Source organism: Vanacampus margaritifer, chromosome 9, assembly GCF_051991255.1.
Source record: "Vanacampus margaritifer isolate UIUO_Vmar chromosome 9, RoL_Vmar_1.0, whole genome shotgun sequence".
NCBI lineage: Eukaryota > Metazoa > Chordata > Actinopteri > Syngnathiformes > Syngnathidae > Vanacampus > Vanacampus margaritifer.
Genome location: NC_135440.1, coordinates 5,634,292 through 5,656,333, shown reverse-complemented (window position 1 = coordinate 5,656,333; position 22,042 = coordinate 5,634,292). Strand labels below are relative to the sequence as shown.

Genomic DNA, 22,042 nt, shown 5'->3' with positions numbered 1-22,042 from the left:
CAAGATGAAACTGTTTCGACAAGATGGTTCTTCCACGTCACTTTTGGGGTGGTATCTCCAAATGGACGTGGAGTAAATGATGCCATTGCGCAAGGTAAGGCAAGAAAATAAGTAAATAAAAGAAAGAAAAAAATAAAAAGATAAAATGTCTTTTCTCAGTCCTTCAAATCAAATTTATATATATATATATATATATATATATATATATATTATATGCTTTTTAATGGCAGTGACAGAATTGGGAGGATTAAGCCTCTGTGGGACAGATGGCCAATAATCAGGCATATAATTAGTCAAAAATTTGTGTTTTTTTCCCGGTTGTGTGTTTTTTAATTTTTTTTTAATTAATGTGAGATGAGAGTTTCACAGTTAATACAAACTGTATATTTCAGGTTTTTACAGTCTATCCATCTATAGAGGAATCAGAAAGTACTTTCCCATCTTGTTTCAATCTAAGAATGTTTTTTTTTTCGTGGAGAAACTAACTTTGTTGTATTTATTCATGTATGTATGATTTCAAGTAAAAATGACTAGCTTTCTTACCAGTGTGTGTCCGATAATGGTCCTTCATTGCTGAAACGTTGAGGAAGGCATAGTGGCAGGATGGCCAGGAACATTTATATGGTTTCTCCCCACTGTGCAGCTTCAGGTGGTTGTTTAGAGCCCACTTCTCACTAAAGGAGCGGTCGCACAACTTGCACTCGAACTTCCTGTAGCATATAGGAGGGAAAGAAGGAGGAAGAAGGCAAGGAAAGGAAGTCAGCAGGGAGAAACTGTTATTTACTGATCCCAGCACTGACATAAAATACTGGGAAGTCTATGCTATGAGAAAGGAACTGGAGGTTGCTGGGTAGTTGCACTCCTAGTCACAGAGCACAGGAGCATTTGATTGTACGCTGTATGTCTGCACTGACACAAACACTTGCAAACGCACGCACACGCACACGCACGCGTAAGCACACACACACGCACGCACACATGTACACACGCACACATGCACACACAAGAGTGCAGTTGGCTACTGGTATGTCATGTCTGTATAAGCAGGCATTGATTTTTCTGTCTTGGCCTGCCACCTCCACCATTTATTCTCTGCTTTGCACCAGGGCCCAGAGGACCCTAGAAATTCTGTTACAGTCCACACACACAAACACACACATTCACACACACACATTGGCAGTGGGGGTGGTGGGGGTCTGCTGGGAGAATAAAGTTCACCTGTCCAGCATCCCTGACCACTTAGCCGGGGTTAAATGAACAGTTATCAACATTTTACCCACCGCATCTCTTGAGGCTTCTGTATCAAAGCTTTGCTCGCTCTTACAGACTGCATTGAAACACTTCCTCATATCTGTGTTCTCATCATTACCAGCCCCCTCTGCATTAGTAGACATTATCAATCCAATAAATGTGCAAGTGCATTTAAAATCCACTGTTGTTTGATTTGTTAAAGCTTATTTTGGGAATCAGGAAACTAATAAACTTGACAATTGACATGCACAATTCAATACAGTAACAATAACTGAAAGTAATGAGACCAGAAATTCTAGTTTTCAGGTGGAGTAACCAATTAAATAAATACCGATATGTGTATAATGGATGCCATCATACCATCTATTACATATGTGGGACACAAAAACTTCCAGTGCAAAGCAGTGCAATTATGCGGCGGTGCACAATACAACTTTGCAAATAAACATAATTATTGTAAAATACAATACAAATACATAAAACATACATCTGTTGAGTGTGGTAATTAAAACTGTGTCTTATTTTCTTCATAAAGGCTGTTTTACAGCCCATGTCCTGTAATGCATCAGTGTGAGCTTGTGTATAGTTGGTGTCAGGAATGTGAACACACATCTTGTTTTTACTAACTCGACATGTGTCTGTTCCTCATGCTGACGCCTACATTACTTTTTGTCTCACGTGTGTGGGATGTTTGCGTCTATATTCATCTGCTCTGCGATTGGACTACAAGAAACAAATCTTTACCCCACTCTATAATTTAGACGCAGAATGACTAATGTGCGAGTCATAAACAAATGAAGTCAGGTTTCGGGGAGCATTTGTCTTGCAGTGAGGCCCATGTTATTTTAGGGAGGGTGACTGTCTTTAAGTCCTGATTGTGTCGTTTAATCCCCATGGTATCTGTTTCATAGCGAGCTGCATGACACTCACCTGAACAAATAATGACTCCACGCAGCATGTAGCATGTGTCTGAATCAATAATTAAAATCATACATCTTCCTTACTGGAAGAAAAAGGCCAATGTAGTAATGGTAGGAATGTAAAACGAAAGAGCCAGGAATTAAAGGTGGTTTGCGAAATGTGTCATGGGTACAGTGACAATCTATATGTTCCATGAAGATGACTTTGGATTGGATATAGATGTTTTGGTATGGATATTTTCAACACACTTAACAAGAAAGGAAAGAGAAGCTGTAAAACGCTGCCAGTAACCTCACACGCTTATTAAACAGCCTTATTTCTTTCATCATGTGACTTAGAACAAACATAATTTGACCAATAGATGTACATTTGCATCTGTATTTCCTCACTCCCTGCGGTATTTATAGAACAGCTCATTGTTCGTGCCACCATGGGAGAGGTAAATAAGATGAGTGAAGAGATGCTATCTTTTATTGTAAGCAATATGAGCAACACTCATGCTTTATGAGCTAAACAGGCCATTGTTTATTATGCGGCCTAATCGCAAAGTCAGGCAGGAAGGCAGGCAGGCGGGCCTTGACAATGCTGGGATGGAGAAAAACGAGAGCCAAGGCAAAGTAGAGGAGAGGATGGAGGTGCGTGCACTCCCAGCACTGACTATCAGTGGGTGGTTTGTAAGGATGAGAGAAGGGCTTGGGTCATTTTTTTTTTTTATGGGATCAGATGGAGTGCTTTGATCTTGTCCCCGCATGTCAGATTCCGTCACGATTCACTGTCTCGCACATACATATGCACACAGCCTCGAAACAGCCAGGCACCATGCAAAACTCGTTGAAGGTAGGAGGAGTACAAGAGGAGAGAAATCAAGAGAGTGCAGGGGAGATAGTTTTGGCAAATGGACGTCTCAAATTGCGTGCAGTTAATGCACATGACAAAAATGAAGAATAATTAAGGGTCTGACAATTTTAAAAATGTATTTGTAGTTTACAACAAGCAAATTTATACCTTTTGGGAATCTTGCTTTGGATTTTTGTATAGTTTATATCATTACCCAGTCTCATTGTTTGTAGCTAGTTTCTGAACATCAAATATGCTTTAAATGTGTCTCGATATTAGGTCAAAATAAGGCTGTGTCCCAATGTGCACACTACTCCCCATATAGTGCACTAGCAGCACTACTAAGGGGTCACACCATTTTGTAAGGGTGTCCAAATGTCCAAAAGAAAAAAATGTACTAAAAATTTGTCACAATGCACTTTGCAAGTGCTACAATCAAAGCGATACATTAACTATATATGATGGAAGTAATTAATTTGTTTTGGTTGAAAATATATTCAACAAAGGAAATAAAATAGCTTTAAACATTTTTGTTTACAATAAAGAGCTGGAGATTTATGCGCTGGACTGCCAACAGGCACGGTGGCCACCTGATATGCAATGAGGAGGAAGTAGTGACCTGGATGTCCGAATTGACCAGCAGAATGAGGGACCTATATATTAGTCTCCCTTATATCAAAGGACTATATAATGAATGAGGAGCTAGAGGATAATGGTAGACATTCGGACACAGCCTTAGTGAGCTGTTACAGCAGTATACTTGCTCTCATTACCTAAATGGGAGCCTTGCTAAGCCTAATATTTGATGTTAATTATTTATTTTATTCTTGTTCTTGTCCTCTTTTAGCTGTCATTTTTGATGATCGTCCCGTCCAAATTCAGTTAAAACGCATCACACAATATACAGCGGGCACTTAGTGTTTTTGAAAAACAAATGTACAAGGAATGGCGATAAACACGAATGCAATCATCTCCGGTCCTTGTGTAGTTCATTGCAAAGAGCTTCGCTTCACAATTTGGATTTTGTAATATTTCCCTTCATTTCCTACTTGATATGTTTGAAATGCTTCACAATTCATTGATTGACAACTAATCAATTATCAAATAATTAATTTTGGTAAGACATTTATATTTTAGATATAACATTTAAATATAAAATTGTCCAAAACCTCTGAATTGATGCTTCTCAATAGCAAATAATCACCAATTTCTGAAGTCCTCTATGAAAGCAAACTGATTCCCTATGTTTTGAAACAAAATATACAAAATATAAGGTAACATTTGCTTTTCCCATACTTTGGAAAAGACTAATCAGCAATGTTTCCTATTTTACGAACCAGTAAGTGGATTATAATAAATGTATGTTTGTGCATTTTTTGTGCTGTCAAGTTGGAAAACATTTTTTGACTAAAAGGATGAGAATGAAAACCCATTTTTAAAAATCAAATTCATTGATAATATAATTAAAAATAATGGATTATTTAAAATAGTCCTTAGTTACAGCCCTAATTAATAGATATTTGTATGGACATGTCGGATATAATGGTATTCAGGTTACCATGCCCACGATAATGCTGCCTAGCCTGAAGCCATTGACAATCAAATCAGTGTCCATAGCTCCTGTATACTGTATTTTTTTTTAAGTAAAATTAAATTTTCTTAAGCAGTATATGACCAAGCACAGGCCAAACAAATCAACACTACATCTCAGGTATTTGGCCTGAATTCTGAGTAGAAGGCCACACAATAAATACACTTTTGAAATAACGGAAGTAGTTCCCTTTCCATTTTGCTTTTCTTCGTCCATCTCTTCCCTCAGTTCCCCCCAGATCATGCAGTGTGGTGACATGATTGACACGCAGCACAGATTTATTCAAAGACCCAGGTGGACTTCTTGTCTGTACTTTCTGAAAGCTGCATGCTTCCATGTGTATGCCGTCACTCATTACCATATACTGTGGTGTGCTCTTGTCATCAGTTCAGGAATAAGCTACTGGCATAACATCAGAGGCCATACTGGGCCTATATGTGATATACTGTATATCTTTGAGGAGGTGTAAATGTTTAGCATTATCAGTGGTTGTATATATATATATATATATATATATATATATATATATATATATATATATATATATATATATATATACACAAAAAAAAAAAAAAATACCCACTTTCTAACCACCGACTCACTGCTGCCTCCGAGTGGTGAGGTGTATGTGCGTATTTAAGGGACACAATTGCTGACAATTGTGCTAAGTGAATGTTTCTATTATTCAGGTTAATTTTAACAGACAACCCCCAAAAAATTATAGCTATAAATGAGTACAAAAGAAATGTCTGTGCAGGATGGAAATGACTGATTTAACACTGACCCCTTGTGCACAATATTTGGTCATCATCAAACCAATCAATAACCATAGAACATTTCTGAAGGACTGTTCAACCCTTTTTTTTATTATTATTTGTTTGGGGTGTTGGCCAGTTGGTGTGCGGAACTAATCTCCAACGCTCTCTCATGGCAACACAAAGACAGAAAAAAAGAGGGGCCGACTCTCGCCTGAAGCCAAACTGACACAAACAGACAACTTCAAAGTGAAGACTGTTGTTTATTTGGCAAAGGGAAAGGGGGAAGAAAATGTATCTGATATGCAACTGTCAGGAGAGCATTTTCACATGCAAAATAGCGAGTGAGTGAGAGAGATTACCTAGAGGGAGGAACATGACAGCATTCACTAGGGTCAGGATGGATCATCATCTTCAGCCTCCTACTGCATCATCTCTCTTTTTCCCTCCATCTTTATCTCTATGCTTCCCTTATTTCTTCCTCCCGTTTTCTCCTCCCCAGTATTTTCCCTCTCGTCCTGTTTTCAGACTTCATCACTCTGCACTTCGACAAGCCGGCAGCTTAGATCCAGACTAAATTAGCTGAATGAAGATTAAATTATTGGCCCTGAGCTCTCCAAGATATTGGGAGAAAGACTGAGTAAGCCTTAAATGGGAGCTGACTGAATTTGGACCTAAATATGTGTCTAAAGAGATGATCTTCTTTTAATAGGGATCAATGGAAACCCAATTTGATCGTGGTATAGGGTAAAAAAATACTGTACAAATTAAATGTATCTTTCCTGAACACGGATGCTGGCTTTGTTATTTGTCATGGGCAAAGCCAATCTGGACTAAACTATCAAACACTGCTCAGGGTGATCAGGATAATTCAATGAGATTTGCAGTTATTAAAATAAGTTTTCTGCTTGGTGTTAGTCACACAGAGCTGGCTCTCCCGGAAAGTCCAAGAATTATCCTAACAGAGGGTCATTTTAAAGTATACAGCCCGCATACTCATCACAAGAAACATAAAACCACCATGAAAGGGCCACGTGTGTCTACACACTATTGTCGACGAACCTCCTATAGAGGACTGCTGCATATGACTGCAATACAAACAACGGCACACAACAGAGATGGTGTGGCTGATTTATGTTTAGCTAGTATCCCAAGAGGAGGAGGAGGAGTGGAAAGAAAAGATAATGAAATAAATAATAAACGGCCAAGCCCATCAGATAAGCTCCTGTTTATCCTGCTGTAGGGCAAATACAAATTGTCAATTTAATGAACATGGTAGACGTGATGAAAGCGGGGTGAAGGAGCCTCCTGTCTAACAAACAATCAGGAAATGTTATCTTAATATTGTTGTGCTGTTATTCAGCCCATAACTTAGGGGATAGAGAGAGAGGAAAATGAGGTGGCATGAAGGCAGAGGGGAGTAAACGGATGGGCAGCATGGTGCAAAGGCCACGTCCCTCTGTGGTGGCCCTGTTATTGCCTGTTTTTATTATTAGCCATAGCTCAAGAGTCCCAAACACACTTTGAAACATGTAGTCCTAAATCTTAACCACATAACCACATACTATGTCCAGCTGCACAAATATCACACACACAAACTCCATAAAGAAATGATAAAATAATAATAAATCATAACCTAGGTGTTGCTTTTCTATCCATCAATCTATGCTAAAAAAAATTGACGTGACGTTTCACCACACACTACAAAATGTAGACCAAAAATACAGTATACAACATGTAAAGCTACCAAAACATATTGATTTGTATCATACACTTTGGCTCACTCTCAAATATTCTTCCACCAGTATTTTGCGGAGCACTTTAAAAGGGGCGGGAATGGATCGTTCAATGCTTCTTTATAATTCTTTAATTTAAGGCTTTGCAATCTGTGCAGCCACCTAAATTAACCATTATCTCCATATTTATATATTGCAAGCACTAAATTGCGTCAGGAAGAATTACTATCAATATGAGTATCTCCAACAATAACTCTTCCCTGCAGCTGAGGACAGGATGCTCTTTATCAGGCTCCTGATAGGCTTTAAATACAGCACAAGGCAGCCATATCAGAGCTTTTTCTCTCTAATATCAGGCTGCATTAGCACGTCGTAAATCAAATTACACTGCTAGAATTTCATTAGGGTCAACTGCCAGTGCTGCGGTGCAACAGAAATATTTATGTTTCTATGCTGCAAATCTGCACTTTCAGGTATGCAACCAAATGGGAAGGTGGTGGGGTTAAGCGTGAACATTCGGTATAAACCTAATTATTTTTTTTAAAATACAGAGAAAGCACGTTATAAATTGTGGAACTCATGAAGTGAGAGTTGCTTTACCGGTTATCATCTTTAGCTGGGGCTAGAGTCTCCTCTCATCAAATTAGTATTGTCCCTAAATTTGCTCAGAATAGAACAGGATGATGCATGATGTTGATGGATCGGGCCCTCAATAACAGGCTAATTTAATAAGGCAAACACAAGACTGCTAATAGCGCAAATACTTATTCAAATAGGATAAAATGTTATTATTGTCTTTATTATTTAATCCTAATCAAATAATTCACTTTCACATTTGTTTATCTTCCTGTCTGATAATGCTTCATGGTCCTGGATTATAATGGATCACTAAGGGGAGTTTGATTAGGCCGAGTCAGTGACTGCAATGGCTGTCACTTCATAGAAAGTGCAATAAATATGTCAAACAACAAGGTGAATTAAGTCATTGGGCCCTGGAACAATAAAGCTCATTGCCACGCTTCAAACGGGCAACTCATATTTACTCTCCAAAATTATTTTAGATTACCGAGCACTGCCTCTAATCAAATTACATGGGACTAGTTACATTTATATTTGGTTTGTTTTTCTCCTCTCTTTCCTTCCTTTTCAGAAATAAGGTTGATTATTTAGCTCACAGATAGCAGTAACAGAAAATTAGCCCTTCGGCCTGACCACAACAAGATGGCCGTAGTTCTATTTTGTGCGTATGTTGCAACAAAAGGCCGTATATCCAGAATTAAGTGTGTGTTTGTGTGTGTTAAGTGTGGGTCTGTGTGTGCTCCAGTGGGCACAAGTGAAAGAGCAGGTCCATTCTCTCTCTTATTACTGGAATTGTAATTCAATGATCACCTTAGATCACATGTGTGCCATAAATCAGATAGGCATGACAGAAGATGAAAAATTGTATTAATAATGTGAAACTTATTATACGGTCCCAAATGCTCCCTTGATAAATGACATTGTTTGGGTTTGACAATGATTGCATTTAAAACATTATTTCTGTTTATGTGTGCGTGCGCGTTTGTGTGTACTGGACATTGCAGTAGTGTCAGATTGTTGGGTGGGGAAGACAGAGGTGGGGTCCCCAAGCTTCATAAAATATTTAAGATGTTTCTCCCACTTCTCTCTAGAGTCAACGGGCATATACAAGCTGTGGCAGTAAGGGTATAAATGTTTGCGTGTGTGTGTGTGTGAGCAGCACAGGAGTAAAATGATGAATAACTGAAACATGTGCATCTTCAAGTTATGAAGCAATTATAATCCATCTCAGTCAGATATGCACTTTTTTTTATTTTACGTACAAATACAAGCTAAACAAACTACACCTTTCTAAGATCAATTATACATGAATTGTTTTGTTGGATTTATTTTTTGCCTTTTCTTAACCTATCTATCTTGGTACGTGACAGAAAAGGATCCAGCAGCGGTTGCCTTTCTATTACACATGCACAAACACATTAATGCACTAATGCTTGTTTATACTTGTTTCAACAGCTTTCTATATGGATTAAGTGCCTTTGCTCAGTGCATTAGCTGTATTGAAGGACGTGAAGTCAAACATGGAGCCAGAAACCCAAACCTGCCTGCCAACTTGGACTGTAAATTGCTGGACGGCAATGTCAGCCATTAAAAAAATAAAAAGTAAAAAAAGATTGCATGCCAGCTCTGACAAATGTGTGACAAATATAGTGTCACTTGTTAAGTACACAAGAATTGTCTTCCAGCAAAAAGTGTGTTAGTTTGTGCATTGAATTACTTTGTTAATTTTCCGGATTATTTGATTATGGAATTTTAATAAAATTGCAGCACATTCCCTTTCATTTTTTTTGGAGGTCCCATTTTGTGAAACTTTTATTGAATGGAACTTTTTCTGTTAGGTGTTTTCAGGGCAGTACCACAATTCCAATTTAATGAAAATATTAGCTTTATTTTCGGTTGAGGTAAAGCCGTGAAAGTTGCAGCCGCATTATTGAGTAGTAACACTATGAGCAAGAACGGTATTTCCTCTTTATGTTTTTCTTAGCCAGACCCTTTGCAAGTCCCGCACAGAGAGTGACATATGCCATTCCTAAGGAATTTCTAAATATCACAGACTCACTACAGCAACCAATTCCCACTCCTTTTCTCTTTCCTGCAAAAAACAATCAAGGGAGGCTATTCATCTCACTCTGTTGGAGACCACAATGAAATAAATCAAGATATTTTCCCACAAATACAATAATATTTGTATTTGGGGTGGGGCAGACATAATTGATGACTGTAGTCATGCTAATTAAAAATGGCAGAGGTTTCATTAATCTTGGTCATTGGATTGGGGGCTAGTAGGATAGCAGCTGCAGAGCTGGCTGGACAGAGGAGACAGCATCACCTCTGTCGTCCTCTTTGCGTTCAGTGATTTGAGCTATTGTTGAGTTTATTAGAAGAATTGAGTTAACATAAGATCTCAATACTATATCTATTTAGCAGTGTGTCTGCCTTACATCCTCAATGTGAACGTAATTAATATAGTGGGTAAGTACGCTGGGAGATTCAATTTATTTTTTGGGATCTAGTCTCCCACTATTACACACAAACTAATCGGGAGTAAGGTATGACTGGTATGAACACAAAAAAACAAAAACAAAAACAAAATTATTCTCAATTTACAGTTGACAGACCTGGATACATAGAGACACACATGATTTTTTTTAACCTGTACATGGGTATAAGGAACTTGCACAATTGCACATACATACACATTTTCATACTATACTATCAAATGCACAGGGCACATATGTTAAGTACACGTACACACGCAAATATACAAACACGCAAACATGTCTCCGGGTCAGGGGACACGGCAGCTCAGAGCCAGCTGTGACCTGGCATCCAGGTGCTCAGGAAAACCGCTGTTAACAGCAACGATTGATGATCTAATCAAACTGTCACCACAGCAATCTGCTACAGGGGAGGCAAGTGTGGGGGCGTGTGTACCAGTAGAAGGTGAGCAGGAGTGGGGTGAAAGCAGGTGGGGTAGAATATCCAGGAGGCCTAGTGCATGCTTAGTGTTAGTCCAAATTGAGAGTGACAATCTCAATAGTGAAAAGGCCTCTTTTCCCCCATATAAGTAATGGAGGAAACTACTACAGCCTTGTTCCGGAGGATGTCACATAATCAAGGGAGCCCCAAAACACCCTCACCCAACTCTCAACATTATGCCTTGATTTTAAGCATGGTGGGGGACTACTGAATAACGTATAACAGCTAGACCAAGTATATTCAAAGCCCTGCTGCAGGCCAAGTCTGGAGTGCAGCCTGTTGTTTACTATATTCTAAAAATATGGCCATTCGACACTGGGTGGCGCTGCTGTTATAAGGCAGCAGAAGAGTAGAAGAAGAGGTAGTGCCATGGTGCTACTGACGTGAAAGTAAAACAAAAAATAAGTAAAAATACATATTTGAAAAAATATATACATACCGGTATACAATGGACTGCCACTATTCACAGGGAATAGGGATCAGACTGGGCACTAGCAAAAATCTGCAAATAATTAATGAACATCTAGACCAGGCATATTCAGGTAGGTTAATGGAAGACTCTTATTGTCAAAGTGTGTAAATGTTTTTTTTTTGTCTATAAGTGCTCTGCGATTGACTGGTGACCAAAGTCAGCTGGGATAGGTTACAGCACACACAGAAAGGATGGATGGATGTATGGCACCCAATTTAAAATCCATCTATCAATCGCTCCTCTATGATGCTTATCATCACAACACTGCATTCCAAATTATTATGTACAGTATTTGAACAATAAAAAATACCTTACCTTTTTTGTTGTGGTGTGATGGCATCAGTGAATGATAAATGCTATATTAATGCTAGCTTTAGTTCAGTGCTGAGTTTGTATATTTTACATTGGGCATATTGTTAGACTACTAAGCGGTCCTTGCATGCGTTGTTTAGCGTCAGGCACGTTGTTGAACAGCTAAGGGTGGGGTGGGGGGGATACTCGTGTCAGTATTAATAGAAGTAGTCGCGGTAGTTACAACTGCGCGACAATGTCCTTCTTAATTCCACTGTGGTCCGTAGCACTGTATGTTTTTCTGCCACTGGCACTGTTGTCTTTCTTTGGGCCCATGGCGAAGAAAATTGTCGTGGAAAAATCAAACTCACAAGTGGTGGATGGAAGACTTGTGAAGGTGTTCTCAAATAAGGGGTCCTGCTATAATTAGTGTTTTAAAAATTAAAGTGTTAAATCATTGATTAATCACAAAATATTATTGCATTAATCATGTATTTACGCAGACTAATTACGCTAATAATTTTGACACAGATTATGCTTTATCTTGACAGTGGATGGTTACGTTAAAGGTAGGTTGTGTTTGAACAATAAACATAACTACATGCATTAAAGTAAAGCATTTAATAAATGGGACATTTAGAATATTTGTTCATGCCAAACTACTGTGGTCATTTTTTCCCATTTTAAATTATGCAAGTAATTAACAGATTAGAAAAAGAGGAGGACGAGAGTAGGGCTGTGCAATTAATCAAAATTCAATTACAATTCTAACATTCCACAATTACAAAATTGGCATATTCATAAACAAAAATAAAATATTATTAATATTAATTTTGAGTTGTTTAAATTTATATATTTGCACTTTTTTTCAAAATTTTAAATGACTAATTTAATAAATCTTGATTGGTCTAAAAGGAACTTAATTATAGTGTTTCAAATAATTTTGTCTTAATATTTTTAAATGTTTAAATATTTTCTCGTTTTGTACCAAAAAATAATCGTTTGAATAATCATGATTTCAATTGTTACCAAATAATCGTGATTGTTATTTTTTCCATCTTCGAGCAGCCCTATATGAGAGTGTGCAGTGGATCAAAAAATGTTGAAGACGTCCACCTAACATTAAATGTAAAAATAATTCAGAATTAACAGGTGCTCTTTAAATTTGGCGGACACAATTTTGGGATAAAAAGCCTTTTCAATTAAATGATTAATCATGAGTAATCAAAATTCAAAGATGTGATTAATCTGGTTTAAAAAAAAATCTTTTGACAGCTGTAGTTATAATGTAATGTGACCTGTTAAAATGGTTTTGATTAAAATAGCATTTGATTTCTGTAAATATGACCTCCTAAAGCTGTTATTTCACACATACAGAGTATACCGTATATAAAATCATGAAACTCTGGTCTGCTTAGTAATTTGGAACAGTTGAATCTTAAAGTAGCACAAATGAGCATTTGGTTTTCGTTGATTATGGTGGCACCTTTGGCTGGATGGATGGATGGATGGATGGATGGATGGATAGATAGATACTGACACCAAGGTACATACAATAGATAGTTAGACTGGAGCCTTCAAACTTAATAGTGGCTTGTTAATCGCTGCCGGTTATGCTTGTGTTAATCAGCTTCCCCAGGATATATCCACGAATGCCACTTGCCTGTCCAGTTCACATTAATTTAATCACTGCTAAGCTAATTCATTGATTAATTGGGTCATTAGTGATGCCTGGCAACATCCATTTCTACTATGACAGTCTAATGTTTCAATTGAGGAGAAAAAACAGGCTGGCAACAGGCCAGTTTTGGCACAGTCCCACTGTGCATAATGTCTGACCACTACCACCACAGTGAGCCTCACAATTGTGTCGTTGTGGAGTATAACTCCTAGGATTTGTGTCACAGGATGTGACATGAATATGAAGGTGAACTGTGTGTACATTTTCTTTTCCTGTCGGGTAGAGTAATGTAATTTGGGGGATGACATCATTATTTAGGCAAGAGTTTCAAAAGCTAAAGGGGACTGATTGTTCTTAAATTAGCCAAAAAGATGAGGTATACTGTTGTGAGAAGATTTTCCACAAGTCAAGGTCATATCACTTTGAGATGACAAGTGGCTTCCAATAGTGGCTTTACAAGCTGTCCAGTGCTAACACATATTATTGTTAGTAATAAGATTCAGTAGGGCCCTGTTGCACCCTGTATCTAGGTGCTGGATTATAGTGTGATTTATATCAACACACAAACTGACACAGACAATGTATTTGACGACATTGGTCAAATGATGAGATACATGCAGTAATCTCTGACCGCTCTACTTTAAACTACTCAGGCTCATTTTTATACTTTTTCTCACTGTTGCTGTTCTATAACACTGATAGCCCTGTGCTTTATTTAACTAATGATGAGTTTAACCACAGGGGTGGGAATTTATGTATTATGGAGTGTCAGCAGTATACTTCCCTCACACACTGTACTCACAAAAACACACATATCTTGCACAATTCTGCACCATATGCCCATGACAAGTGCATAAAAACCGTTCCCAAGTGATGGCACAGGCCAAGCCATAAAAACTTAATGCATCTAATTTTCTAGTAATCAAACTTTTATAGACTGCAATGGCTTTTAAACTAACAAATTGTAATTATCGTTTAATTTTAACAGCAATATTAGCATGATCCTTCATTCTGTGAGTGCTCATTCTTCATGAAATATTGAGTAGGGTAAACAGTGACTCGCCGTCTGTGTAGCCCACAGTACTAAAGGTCTGGTAAGGGTCGCTGAGACCTGGCCAGTGCCACAGTGGGGGAACTGCAGATACCTCTGGAAAGTGATCTTGACAAATTTCAACACAAAAACTAAGTTATAATACAGAAAAAAAAGTAATTAGTGCTGTTAGCAATGGCGTTTTGTTGTTATTGCTCTGCAGTTTATGTTGTACACTGTTCCTTTTTCGTAAGTTTCACATGCTGTAGCCGAGACAAACAAGGACCGACTTTCTAAAGATGCCAAATATCCCATAGTGAGTCACTTTGAAGTTAACATTTTCTTGCTGCCTTGCCAGTGTTTCGTTGTACTAATCACTTGCTTACAGTACCAGCAGCATGGGATGTTACTGACTGTTGCCCTTGGGTGGCTACAAACTACGCCTTACCACCCAACATCAAGACACAGAGACAAAGTGCTGACACAAGCAGATAAGGGAAGGAAGAAAGAGCAAGATGAAAGAGCAGATTCATTATCAATAATTAAGGGAAAGGCTTTATTATAATGAATTAGAGTCTGTTTTATCAACTCTTATCTCCCTACCACACAACTAAGACCCTTCCTTAGCCAGCATAAATGGAAGTGTAGCATACACTTGTGGTTCTATGTATTTTTTGCTGTGTGACTTCACCCAGGCCTGCTCTATGTGGTCTATAATTTCAGCATACTGACTCGAGGCATGGGTGTCCCCATCCGGCCAGCATAGTCAATATGGCTGCACTGTGAAGCATGCTGGGATGCGGCTGCGCGCCCGGAGCCAAACTGTGACCCTGGCACGGCCACTTGACCACAGGGAGGAAAGTTTGCATACATTGACACAGCCGTGCGGAAATTACAAACTAGAGGGGCAAAAGTGTTGAGAAACGCCACTTCATTAAACAATCAGGTCACGTTCGCCTCTTAGCATTACACTATATCATTTATGTGCAAACTAATCTTTAGAGTGAAGATCTTAGATTGAATCAATGGAATTAGATATTCAGTACTAAATTTCTCAGTTCAGTTGAGCTCAGCCATGACTGTGTACTGCACAGCAGCTGAGAGCGCAGGGGCCACAACAGAAGTGGTGGTCTTCGTGGGCCTTTCAGTCTCACTGTATCGCAAAAGCCATTTTACCAATAAGCGTGGTCAAAAATAAGGGATTCAAGCGGATGATTAAACTTAGTGGACCAGTGTTACCAAATTACTGGCCGTAATTTGGAATTGCAAAACACAAAAGGTTATGCCTGGTCACATTTTGGATTTTAATTTGTACTTGTCTCACACAGGTGTACAATGTTCCAGGAAATAAATATTTAAATTAAAATAGCCTTATGAATTGTTCTGAAATCTCACTTATGAAGAATATTGACTGCTGGGATTTATTTATTTTTTCTAATGTAAAAACGGTCCGTGGAGCAAAAAAGATTGAGGATCAATGCACTCTATAGAAATACAAAAAATCAGATCGCTTAGTCCAACAGTGTAAGCCTTAAAAAGTGTATCCAATGAGGTAGGTGGTAGGAAAAAGAAATGAGCATCAAGCAACTATCTTTGCTGTTCCTTTGAGAATCAGACCAAAATTGTTATGTGCACCCATGATTTTGTGCAGTTGCATTAATACATTTTCTATTCACCAAGATGTTTCGTTATTATATTTTTCAGCGGTTACTGCCTGATAACTGTAAACTACAGCAGCATCAATGCTAATCAAACTGTGTGCAGGCTGTAGCAATTAGACATCTCTAAAACAGTGAAATCATTCTCGCCCAAGGAAGGAAAAAAAAAGTTAAATAAATACTTTTTTCTTTTGCGCTGTCAGCAGTCCTGTTTTAAGAATGATGAGCGTATTAGTTTAAGCAGTTTATTATAACAAGCGTGAAAATGACCAGCATTTTAACAATTACTTATGAAAACAAGTATGCGAGACAGGTCAGTTGTCTTTACACACACTGTTTTGAAAGAACTAATTACAAGCAATTGAGTCAAGGTTACTGCTGTCAGTCACTCTCGCTTGAGGCACTTCCCACGTTTTTTAAGAGACGACGTTTGAGACACGCACACACATGCAAGCGCTTACACACACAAATGTGCACATGCACACACACATTTTTCAGACTAAATGAAATGTGACAGTAAAATTCGATTGGAATAAATAAAACTCATTGGCACAAAATCCTCCTTTAGAAAAAAGTTAACATCTTGTCTATAAGTAATTTGATTATTTTTCATGTACAAGTAATACATTTAAAAACACATTTTGTCATTTGCTGTTGACTGAAAATGACATCACATATGTTTGGTAACGACCAGTCATGGCTCACTTTTTGAATGTCACATGACCAAACCCAGACAACAGGTGAGCCGTGATTGGACGTTACCTGAGCTCTAAACACCTGTGATGTCATTTTCAGTCGACAGCAAGTGTAAAAATGTGTTTTTAAAGGTATTAATTGTACATGATAAATAATGAAGTTATCAAATTAATTCTAGACAATAGATTAACTTTTTATTGCTGAAAAGGGCTAAATGAATCAAGTATCCCTTTAAATATGACGGTAACCACCACTTTGACAACATTTTCCAGCAACGCACACAATCTCATATAGTGACTGCAAATGTAATGTAGCGCCACACCCAATTATCATTTCAGTAAATTATTATTATCTTATTAATTATTAATTCATTTTGCTGAGTAGATGTACCAATTATGAATTACATCATCTCCAATGTGAAAAAGATGCTCAATGGCGAAGTCACCTACTTTTTAGAAATAACATGCAATATCAACAATAATAATGAAATTAAATTAATTCTAACCTGTCAAGTCAAAAGTCTTTGTGTACTTATGTGAATGTTTCCCATGAGCACACATCCAGTTTATACAGACAAAAGGACAAAAAGCCCTTATCTCGGCTCAGTGCCTGTAGTGAGGAGTGGTGGTGTGACAGAAATGAAGACCCAGTTGCGTCACTACATAACAGTTCAGGTCTCACTTTCTCTCACACACTTTAGACAAAAAAATAATAATCTCACTCAACCTCCCATCCCATGAACAAGTGTTGAATTTGTCTCTCATGAGCCATTCCAATCAATGGTCCTCATTCATTAACGTGTGAACGCACCTATTTGTCAGTGAATATCAATACCAAAACATCAATATCTTCGTACTTGAATTTATGCATATTCTGCAAACACATTTAGAACATCCTTAGACCATGCGTGCGCGCAAATAATGACAGACCAGTTTAAAAAAAAAATCTAAAACACATCCTTTATCCAATACACACAATGTAGGTTCCTTTAAACTATATACAAACGCTAATAATAATTTTAACAGTAATAATTAAAATCGATAATTTGCTAATGAGGAGGGTTAGACCGATTGATTATTGGCTGGGTCGATTATCAGCGCTGATATTACGCATTTTGACTAATATCGGCATCGACCATTTTGAAGAATCATACGATCAATAATAGATCAATTTGAAAAAGTGTTAACTTCAGGGAACTAATTACCGTTATTAGGGCTGTACAATTAATTGCATTTGCAATTAAATCGCGGTTTGACAAAACACGATTACGTAATCGTGAAAGACTGCAATTTCAATGTCCATTGAAACGTAGAGGCAGGAGAGAAAGAGGGAGGGGGAGCAGGAATGTCACCGCTGTAACTATAGCCTGGCGCCATAAGTGCACGTAATTTTGGTGAGTTTTTTTGTCTCATGAGACCTTGAGACGAGTGTCTAACATGTTTAATCTGTTTGATCTAACATGTTTAATCTGTTTGATCTTGGTTTGAAAACAACACTTCACCGTTGTGAGTTATGACTTTTCGGCTGCCGTATTGTCGCGGGTTTTGTAAACTGAGTGTACAGCAGCGGCTAATACATTTTAGTTGTCCTATATTTTGAGGCTAAATAGGTCTGTATGTGGCCATATGTTGTGTCGTCCGATTTCATGAATGAAAATTAGGACGGACAAAATGATTATTGCTTGTCATTACTCACCGTTATTTAGGAGCAGCCTATGCCTCTATTAATGTACGTGTATTGTAGAGTTGGTGAACTAATCAGGCCAAGCGGCAAAAAATATATAAATCGCAATTTGATTATTTTCCATTTTCCGAGATACTGCTGACCCTCTGCACCTTCTGTTTTTCTTAGAAAATTAAAACTAAGATAAGTATATTTTAATACATCAGAGGGAAATTTTAGAAAACTTGATTTACTGTAGAAAACAATAGGGAGCTATTTACTTAAGTTTATATTTAACTCTTGAAGACATGCTATTGCCTTTGGGAGATCCCTGAACTTTTTGTTACATTTTTAAAACGAAGTTGTCTATCGACGAAGATTTTTATATATAAATACTTCAATATTTTATGAACCCTAAAAGTTGTTCAATAACCATATGCTTAAACATTCAAAAAAAATTAAGCGCTGGAGATTGTATTTTTTCAAATTTTGATGCCAATATTTTCCATTTTAGTGAAAATGAATATCGGCTCCGAATATTGGTAATTGTTGTCATTGACTACCAATAATCGGTATTGGTAACGGCCCTGGTCTATCTCTAATAATGAGTTGACTAACGGCCTATATGAAAAGCAAATTTGTCACGCCTGGTTCCTCACAAGTGGTCGTTTGTAATTATGTAAGGGATCTGAGTGTATCCGCCGCAGATCTGTCTGTCAGCGCCCTCAGCGGCTGTCAATCTCGAGCAGTGCAGCCGCAATGGCGCCACTCGCATGCATCCAGGGCTTCAGTTTTCCTATCAATTCAGTAGCTCTTCACATGCATGTAACAAATTTAGACCAGCATTTCCACAAATTTACAGTTGACCGTCAAAAAGGTGGCACACGTTGCCATTGCCTTGTGGATCTGGTCGGCATGCATTTCTTCAACTACAAATGCCGCTTTTCCGTGCTATATTTATGCCTTGCAAGGGCTTTTGGTTGTCCGACAGGCTTAAAAAAGGCTTAACATAAAACCCTGTTATTTCTTTTTTTAAATGTTACATTTGAAACTTTTTCACAACTTTGTTGCGAAACTGCCTGGTGAGTTCCTTGTTCTTCATGAGGCTGCTGTTCACTACCTATAGCATGGTTGTCAAACTCATATTAGCTCAGGGGCCGCATGGAGGAAAACATATTACCAAATGGGCTGGATCGTTAAAATAATGGTATATAACTTAAATACGACTGCCGTCAATTGTATGCAGATTTTCGCTATTTGTGGTCCAGCCCTAAATTACGGAGCTCAACTGTAATCATATTGTTCCCAAAAAATAACACAAATTAAAATGGTACGCAGCAACACTTTGCCTGTATGAGTTCCGAACGTGTTAAATCTACCTGTTTTGCATATAAATATATATATATATATATTGTTCCCAGAATGCATTGTGTGGCGCAGTTAATTAAGTTATAAGGATGCTAATCCTTGTCATGTTGGCAGTAATTGAATTTGTGTCGTATTTAACACGTTTATGTTGGTCTATGATTTTTTTTTTTTTTTTTTTTACTACACAAACCTTAGCTTTAGGTTGTGTGTAAAATAATGACATCCAGGACAATTCTGTGTACAAGTTGCAAGTTGACTTTACAAAATCGTCTGATGGGCCGGATTAAACCCCTTTGCGGACCTGATTCAACCCATGGGCCGTATGTTTGACACCACTGACCTATAGTGTTCCCTAACAAATTGCTGAGGCCTTCACAAAACAAGTTCATACAGAAGTAAATTATACAAGGATTGCAATGGATTGTATTTAGGGGTATCAGAGCACAGGAGGCTGAATACAAATACACACCACACTTTAGATTTATATTTGCTAAAATTTTGAAAACAGTTTACCATCTTTATTTCACAATTATGTGCTACTTCAGCAAAAAGGGAAAAGTTTAAAGGGTATGAGTACTTTTTCAAAGCACTGCAAGTGTCACTCTATGGCTATGTAGGTGTTTTCTTTCTGTACCACTTATCCTTTAACAAACAGTTCTCCCCAGTGTTCTAAAAATATCAGGTGAACATGACCATCGAGATGCTGATGAAACTGTCTCTCGACTGTCCCACTGCAACCCATCTATCCGCCTGCCACCCAGCATATGAGAGCAATTGTCACCCTCCCGCCCCTAAAAAAATGTCCTCATCACCTCTCAAGTCACCCCTTCACTGGTCCCCAGTTGCTAGTTCAATACCACCCAACACAAACATACAGTACTTTCCCCCACCACAATGAATCCCTCTCACGCACGCACTCACACACACACACACACACACACACACACACACACACACACACACACACACACACACACACACACACACACACACACACACACACACACACACACACACACACACAAACCCTTGTCATACATTCCGTTTTCCCCGGTGTGATTGTTATCCTTCTCTCCATACATCTATTCTGTTACATTTATCCAAATTTGCTCCACTTAATAAGCCATCCTCAATGACCTTGTTTTAATTAAGCTGTTGGAAATATGACAGTTAATTAATGATGAGATAAAAATCCATCTGCAGGGCTGTTGGAAAAAATGATGACTAGTGCAGGTTTAAACAGACTGAAACTGATGATTGTTGTTCATCCCACACATGAAAAGGACCCGAGCCTTGTCCAATACATATTTTGTGCACATATGCATGGAAGAGTGCTTTTTGTAGTTTGAAACTTTACTAAATCAAAACATATTAGTGTCAACGTCATGATTGTGCCGAAAATGTAAAGCTTGTTTTCTCCTTATTTTTTTCCATTATAGCTCGGTGTCACTCAAATTACCTATTTTAAAATGGTGATTACTAAAGAAAGGAATAAGGTCGAGTCCATTTACAATTTTAATAGATTTTAATCTAATAAACCCAAAAAACATGTATTCATTCAAAAATAATTCCTGTGCAAAATGTTCAGACAACAATAACATATACTGATTTTAACATAAACTTAACATTCATTGTTTGTGCTTAAATGCCACAATTAAGTAGTTGGTAGCTGTTGTAAACATGTCTTGTAAACCACCCATTAAGCATCGGGCAACTCACAAAACATTTGGATGGAACTGAACATAAGAACAAGAGCTCTTAATAATCCAGAAGACAAAACTAAATTTCACGATTTAGCAAATGTTCAACAATTTGATTTTTAAAATGACAATTAATCAAATTACATCGATTTATTGCCCAGCCCAATGATTGCATTTTTTCATATTGTGCATCATAAAATCGAAATCTGAAATATTATCAGTGCATTAACTATCCAATCCAATCTATCAGCAACATTATTTGTTATTTTGAGTGCTGATTGTTGAATTTTGACATTTCAGATCTGATTAATCTAATTAAATAGACTTGCGTTCTTTACTACTGTGAAAGCAATTGATATTTATTGCCTTTGTTAAAACCATAGTTGAGGATTGTGGCTTTTTTATAAGACTCAAAGTTAAAGTATGGTTAATAATAGGCCTACAATAACACATTAAAGTCAAAACTTAAAAAAAAAAAAATCCTATCAACCTTTAAAGTTATGGCAACAAGATTTTGGCGCATTCATCCGTCGCCACTATCAACAAGTATATGTAGTTTCATTAAAATCCATATATATTTGGTAAAAAAAAAATGATTTTGGGGGGTGATTTGGCATGGAACGACCCTTCACGCCGGTCACCCTACTACGTCACTGGACAGCTCAAGTTCTTATACAGGGGTAGTGGGAGAAGGGCGACTCATACAGACACCCAACTATGTCACTGTGTGCTGTTTTAGCCATGCTAAAAAAAACTAAAATGGCGAATAAACAGTTTAACCATAATTGGGTATTACATAACTATCAGCCTTTGCAGATGTTTTCAGCAGTTATCG

General features: G+C 37.7%; 1 protein-coding gene across 1 annotated transcript in view; it reads right to left on the bottom strand.

Annotated features, from left to right (window-relative positions):
* Nucleotides 1–22,042, bottom strand: part of znf407 (zinc finger protein 407) — a 198,134-nt gene that overhangs the window by 73,357 nt on the left and 102,735 nt on the right. Inside the window, exon 6 of the mRNA XM_077576585.1 lies at nt 544–710. Coding sequence (XP_077432711.1) covers nt 544–710 — 167 coding nt within the window. The remainder of the gene's footprint in view (nt 1–543; nt 711–22,042) is intronic.